Source organism: Catharus ustulatus, chromosome 23 (genome assembly GCF_009819885.2).
Source record: "Catharus ustulatus isolate bCatUst1 chromosome 23, bCatUst1.pri.v2, whole genome shotgun sequence".
NCBI classification, from domain to species: Eukaryota; Metazoa; Chordata; class Aves; order Passeriformes; family Turdidae; genus Catharus; species Catharus ustulatus.
In genome coordinates, this window is record NC_046243.1 from 8,570,528 (window position 1) to 8,577,745 (window position 7,218).

Genomic DNA, 7,218 nt, shown 5'->3' on the forward strand with positions numbered 1-7,218 from the left:
TGTCTAGAAAGAAGAAATTCCAGCTGGAGCAGAATCACAACAAGTGGGGACCAGCCCAGAGACAGGGAACTGTGCATGGAGGAATATGGTGAAGGTCCAGGGCACGTTGCTCTTGGTGGGCAGGACAACTTGACTGACCACAGAGTCATAGAGTCAAAGAATCATTAAGGTTGGGAAGGATCTCCAAGACTGTGTATTGCCTAAAATCCTGGATGTGTTCAGAGGAGAGATGCAGACTAGATGGTCCAATGACTCAGATCAGTGTAACGGGCTTGTGTACCGCTGCAGGAGGAGATTTTAGATGAGACTGGAAGGCTGGTCCTCAGTTTGCCACTGATGTGATGATCCATCTGAGCATATCCCTTCCCTCCCTGTCCCTCAATCTCTCAGTTATTCTTGAACAGCTACTGGCACCCCAGTGGCACTCTGGAAATTACTGTGCTTCAAGCAGCAATTACCAAAAAAATTTAAAATCTACTAATGAATAACAATTTTTTTAAAAAAGTTTGAATTTTCTTGGGAGCTGGCACCCACTTGTGAGATGATGCTAAATGAGTAAGTGGAAAATGAAAAACCACACCTTGTGGGGAAAGGCAGCAGAAAGAGCCATTATGGTCTGCTTTCCTCAACAAGCCCTTCAGTAACAACCTCATCCATCAGCTGCAGAACTCATGCACTTTGGGGCAGGACAGCTGGGTTTTCAGGGTCTGAGATCACAGCTCTTCCCCTGAGATCCGGGGAGCATCAAGGTACCCTCAGTACCTTCCCTTAAGCAACAATGACTTCACCTCAAGATGGTCATTAGACTCATAATCTCTGATCCAAGGGGTTCCATCATGATGCCAGCCTTCTTTTCCACAAATAATTCCTCCTCAGTGGGGTAACCAGCCTTTTATTGGGAATCTAATGGGATAAGGATGTGTGCAAGTGTTTTAAGTGTCTTAACCCCTGGACGAGGAAGGCAGAAGCATACAGGGATGTCTGCTGTAATATGGCAAATGTGGATGGTGCCACCAACTGATGATCTGAGGATCCTCCTCTTGGTGCACACAACCAGGTAATGCAGACATGATGCCAGGAAAGAGCCACAGCATGACCAGAGGATGGAGAAGCCAATGTAAAGTTGGGCTCTTGCCCCAAAGACCCATGTGAAAATGTTCCCTCTCCCAGCTGAGACCTGAGCAAGCTTCACCTGCCTCAGCAGGTGCCCAGCTCTGCTTTCTGGGGTGTTTCATTGCTCTTTCAGCTCACATGTTACATGAGCTTTCTGTGGTGATGTTTCTCCTTACCTCTGGAACACTCCACAGCATAAAAAGGTTGAAGACCCTCATGTGCCATTCCTGGATGTGGCCTCTAAGGACACATGCCAGGACCCTCACCACACACACCAGCTGTCACAGCCCTGGCCAAGGTGGAGATAGCTGAGATGTGTGACCAGATGCTTCACTCATGGTATTGCTGCAGGCGAAAATAAATTTGATCCTTTCATTGCATTAGCAGCTCTCTCCATGCCTTGCTCTCCTTTCTAGCATTGGAAGGTTCCTTCCATCATCTGTGAGTTGTCCTTTGCATTGGGGCCAATGGGTGGATGGACTGGCAAGAGGGACCAAATGCCAGCTGAAAGCAAGATGGGATGGGAGTTCAGTGAATGCACGTGGGTTACCTTGTGACAGCACTGCAGCCTGGAGATGCAGATACACCTTTAGGTTACAAACGTAAGTATGGCCCAAGTGTTTGCAGAGCTCGGGTCATTGCCCTACTTTGGGGTTTTTTATGTCTCACCCTCTCGTCTGATCAGACTGTGCTCCTGTAACAGGGGTGATTCACACTCATGTGCAAAGAGATCATGGAATCAAGGAATCCCAGAATGGTTTGGGTTGGGAGGGATCTTAAAGCTCATCCAGTCCCACCCCCTGCCATGGGTAAGGACACCTTCTACTATCTCAGGTTGCTCCAAGCCCCATGCAGCCTGGTCTTAGACACTTCCAGGGATGGGGCAGTCACAGCTTTTCTGGGCAACCTGTGCAGTTTGCATCCAAGGCATCACTCTGAGCAGTCTGTTCCAGATCAATGGCCACAACACCTCTCACAGCTGCGGGGACCAAAATCCCCTTTCAGATTGCTGTGTGAGGCCACTTTACATATGGCAGCAGGGCAGCAGACCCTCTGCACTGAGAAGGTGGCCCAGGTCTACACACTTGCAACTGTTCATAAAAAACAGAGCTGCTGTCCAGCCATTCCACTGGCATCAACAGGACATTTCAGCGTTTTGAATTGCAAATTATACCCCTGCTGCCACATTGTCAGTGTGCTCCTAAGGCTGAGACAGGCAACAGGTCAGTGGGAGCAACTGGAGACAGCACTGCCTGGGTCCTGCTCTGCATTGTGTGGGAAACTCGAGAAGGTATTCAGCAAATAATGATTAATTACAAAAAATTCTTTAATTATACTTTTCCCTCTGGGAAAGGCAGAGATCTATTCCTCTAGATTTACATCCAAGTAGCTCAGTTCATCAGCTCCTCCAGTATCCAGGATTGCTTTCCCACTACAGAAGTGAACCCAGCAAGAAATATTGTTGGTGCAACAAAACACAAATTATTTCTACCTCACACCCACAGCCAGAGCTGTAATTCCACCACAGAACAGAGGTCAGGAGTCTTCCTCCTTTCATATAATTCAGCTTTGACAGCTCATCAGGATCAGAGGAGATAGCGGTTTTAACTCAAAGGATGAAATCTTGCTTTGCAAGAGGCACTCAGAGCATCTTTATGAGTCTCTGTTTCAGTGCTGTGCTGATCAACACGAGCCTGGAATACACAATTCTTGATGAATTTATTTGCTAGTAGAAAGTGATACTTGCCTGTGAAAAATTATGGTGGTTTCTGCTTTAAAGAAATACCTCTAATTACACATCACTTCAAGGTGAGATGATTATACCTGGAACTCTGATTGAAATTCCTGAACTACACATGCACAGAAATAAATAAAGACAACACAAAGTGCTGTTGGAACAGGTTTGGTTTTTTTCCCCCTGAACGTTCACCAATTTTCAAAAATTACAAAACCTCAAGGACTGTAACAATGTAGCACTTGGAAAAAGAGTCTGGTGTATACAAAAACAAGCATGCTTTTGTTTTAGGATTGGGGAGGGGTTTATATTTATCTGTATCCTTTTCTTCCTCCACCATAGTGTGAAAGAAGAAAGTACCAGTTTATTTAACAGGATAGCTCAGGAAAATAAGAAAGAACATGCTTTCCTTATTACAAAACTACCAGAAGATGCATGCTCAAGGTCCAAAACACAACAGACTGACATTTTTTAGCATGCAGACTCTGTTTTATGACCCACATGGCATTTCCCTTCTCCTGCCCCTCTCAAAGACAAGGTCTGTGCCCTGTATTTTGCTCTCCCATTACTTTGCTTTTTTGTAACGGCTTATTTGCCTTTTTTTTAGCCCTAAATCCCAGGTAGCCGTATCCAAGGTAACAGCAGTAAAGAGTCCAGATCTCCACATTATCACTATTTCTGCAAGTTTCATGCAAAACTTAAGCTGTTTCTACATGCAACACAATACTGGTCATTTATTATGCTTCACACAGCTCTGGGGTGGTTTCCCCATTCACCACCACAGTTTGTTGGCTAGGAAGAGCAGGTTTGCTTTCCCATGGACACAGACAGACTAAAAGACCCCTCCCCCCATTCCCACTCCCTCCAGTTGCCCCAAACACATGGGAATATGCATCTCAACACCAGGTCCAGACAGTTCACTTGCCTACAGGAGCCCGGTGGCTTCAGTAAAGTCCCATGATTGCAGCACCCACGTCCTTGGAAGGTCTTCGGTCCTTCACCAGGAAGTTAATCATGGACTCCGACTTGATAAGCAAGTTGCAGCCCAAAAAGAAGATGCCAAACATCACAGTCAAGGAGAGGACACAGAGGACAGCAATCTGCACCACCCTAGTGATGAAAAGGCTCCTCTCGTCGGGTGCCAGGACCAAGGAGCTGCCATCCGTCGCCAGCACTGTGCTGCTCCCATTGCAGCAGGCCATGAGCATTCCCAAGCCCTGAGTCCTGTTGGGGTCAGCTGCCTGCTCCAGGAGAGTCTGGTTGAAAATGGATCCATTCATGGCCTGTGTGTGAACCCCAAGTCCTCGGGAAAGGTAAAAGGGAAGCTTGTTGTCCCCCTGTCCACCCTTAACAGGCCAGTGCTCTGCAGCTCCAAGCCACCTCCTGCCTTTCCTCTGTCAGCGCCCAGGATGGAGAGGGAACTTCCTCAAGGCTGTGAGCAGGTGGGAAGCCAGTCCGTGCAGCCGACAGATGGCTGGATCCCAGATCCCTCCTGGCAGAGCGTTAGCACGAGCCCCCAAATAAGCAAAAGGAGAAAAAGAGAAAAGGAGAAAGGGACCTGGGGGAGAGGATGGCAGCCAGGGATCACCCCATGCCCCCTGCCCTCCCAACCTGCCCTCAAAACAGTGGAGTGGTGCTGCCAGATCCCGGGATTTCTCTCGCGGGAGGGAGAGCTCGTGTCTGCCGGCTGGGAGCTCCACAAATGCAAGTTACAAGCTAAAAGTCTTCACCGTGGTAAAAGAAAAAACAGCAACTCCACCCCCTTCCAGCCTCCCCCCAGGCCCGCCTTCCTCCCCCTCCACGTTCACCCTGCTGCCCACCCCTTCCCCATGATGCATACCCCATTTCTGCCCTGCCACAGGTGCATGCACCCACTCCTCTGCCATTCCCAGGTGGGGGCTGACCCCTAAGGCCCTGCAGAGTAGTACCTAACTCATCCCTCCCTCCAGCCCTCCCACCTGCTCCCAAAAGCATCCTGCATGGTCAGTGCTGGCACAGCAGCACTGCCTCCCAGACTGCTCGCAGGTTCCTGTTCCCCCGAAGGCTCCTCTAAGCCTCAGGTCAGCGCTGCTGTCACCGATCTCTGCTTGCTGCTTCGTGCCACCCACTCCTTCTCCAAGCAGCATAGCCCAATCCAGCCAGTCCACCCCCAGCTCTGCTTCATGATGCCTGTCCTATTCCTCCAGAGAAGAGCTGGATCCAGCTCCTGTCTGCATCCTGTTCCTCTGGCTGGGTACTTCTTCCTCAGGGCACATGGTCTCCCCTTCCTCCCCTTCCCACTTTAGCTTCCTCCAGAGGGGAATTCTGCAGTGCTTCACCCTACTCTCTGCCCTGTGCCCAGCTCTGGGTCCCACAGCAGTGTCACTACAGCATTCAGGGCTGGAGCATCACAGGCCACTCAGCCCCACCAAAGCATTCCCAGGGGAAGTTTCACCATCACTCCCCTCTCTGTGTCTGCATAAGCTCCCAAAGTAACACCATGAGTCAGGATTCCAGCTGCTTGCCAGGCGTACTCCTGCTCCTGCTCATCCCAAGGCTGTGCCCGCAGGACTGCCATGTCCCAGCTTCCTGGCTTTGCCCACTGGCATTTGCCTGGAAATATATCTGAATGGCCCAGAGTAGCAGATCATCCCCAAAGCACAGTGTGAGAACCTTGCCCTGGTTTATCTATGTACATATTGCCTTGTTTCCTTTGCCCAGCCCTCGAGGGAATTTTAATAAAACAAAAATGAGGACTGATGAGTTGTAGCCAAAGTCAGGGGCATGTTGCTGGCAGAGGGTATGGGCAGCTTGGTAGGGAGTGTTGTGATCTTCCTTTCAGACAGCAGGGACCCTCTGCTCTGCTACTGCGACTTTACGGGCTCAGAACTGTTCAGTTCAGGGTTTACTTGTTGCATTTTCCTCCTCGTTCTGCATTTGGCATTTCTCTCTGGGTTGCTGCCCACTCTGCTAGGGCAGTTGCATCAAAAGTTAAGCAGTAAGGAGGAGAAAACCTGATCCAATGAGCATCTGCTTTACCTGAGGGCCAGGAAAAATCCCACGGGAAATCAGCATCCCCAGTGCCCCAGGCTGGGTAGGAGATCCTCTCCCTGCATGCTCCCAGACTGAAGGAGTTTCTGCTCCCTCTGGTGGCTCCAATTCCAGCATCTCCTCTTCCAGCACACCCCAGCATGGATCTGGGCTGCACCCACTGCTCGTGGGTCAAAGCCTGTGGTGATGGGTCAGCCAGGGCTCCCAAACACTCCCCTGCTGGCACCTGCCTTCATCCCACTAGGGACCCCAAAATCTGTAGCAATCCACTGCTAATTATGCAGTGCCTGGAGGTAACATTGTGGAATCTTGGAATGGTTTCAATTGGAGGGGACCTCAGGTCATTCTAACCCCTTGTCATGGGCAAGGACGTCTTCTGCTAGACCTGTCTAAACTGGCCTTGAACACTTCCAGGGATGGAACATTCACATCCCAGCAATGTTTTCAGGACAAGCAGCACTTCTTGCAGTTTGCAGGGAAATGCCTCCCAAACATGTTGGATTGAGTTAATTCCATTGAGTTAATTCCATCCTTGTCCTCAGGCAGGACCCGCCCAGGAAGGTGAAGGCAAGTCAAATATTTAATTTTGCAACTTTTTCCTTTTTCTTTAGTCTTTTTGCACCATGCTGAGAGTATCACAGCCCACACTGGGCAGGGGATTCCTGGCCACACAGAACTGCATGTCCTTTGGGACCAGCAGCACTTGCCAGTTTGGGCAGCCAGGAGCTGAGAGGGATGAATCCCTGATGAAGAGGGCCTGGGAGATGGATGGCAGGTTGGGTCTGGGGGTGTGCAGAGTCAAACAGGATGCCATAGTCCTCTCTAGACAGTTAAGACTAATCTTCCTTTCCATGAAACACTCAGACACAGTCACAGGATGACACAGCACAACACATGGGGTCAGGCAATCGTGTGGGCACATGATGGGAAAGGCCATATAGGCAGCATGTCCAGGCAGGAAAATAAGGAATCTGGATGCCCTAAAACTGGCTAGTGGGATTTGCAGTGACACATGGCTCCAGGATCTGAGCAGGTCAAGATTGGAGCTTCCCAGAAACAGGTTTGGAGTTTGTATTGATGTCTCAGCCAAGGTACGGCCTCTTTTGATACTGCATCAGGGTTGATGAGTCTGTATCTCTCCCTCATCTTCACACACTGTCACCTCTTGTGGACAGCTGCCCGCTCTGGGACAAGTGCTGTTATCCCCATCTCCCAGCATGGGGCTGTGGCTCTTGTACAGGTCTGTGCACATTGTCTGTAGCCTCCAGGATGTGGCTGCAGCTCTTGGCACGCACAAAAATTTGTACTCCACAGCTTGGTATTTCTGTGTGCTGGGTTTT

At 49.9% G+C, this 7,218-nt stretch overlaps 1 protein-coding gene across 3 annotated transcripts; it reads right to left on the reverse strand.

Annotated features, from left to right (window-relative positions):
- Positions 1 to 3,000: 3,000 nt before the first annotated feature.
- Positions 3,001 to 5,069, reverse strand: RPRML (reprimo like). 3 transcript variants are annotated; one of them, XM_033078848.2, is made up of 2 exons: positions 4,807 to 5,069; positions 3,001 to 4,340 (listed from the first exon to the last, which is right to left on the reverse strand). In XM_033078848.2, the coding sequence occupies exon 2, from the start codon at positions 4,126 to 4,128 to the stop codon at positions 3,793 to 3,795; it is 336 nt and encodes a 111-aa protein (XP_032934739.1). In that variant the 5' UTR covers positions 4,129 to 4,340; positions 4,807 to 5,069; the 3' UTR covers positions 3,001 to 3,792. The 3 variants fall into 3 exon arrangements, with proteins under 3 accessions (XP_032934739.1, XP_032934737.1, XP_032934738.1); XM_033078846.2 differs by having other exon boundaries at positions 3,001 to 4,406; XM_033078847.2 differs by having other exon boundaries at positions 4,689 to 5,069.
- Positions 5,070 to 7,218: the final 2,149 nt, after the last annotated feature.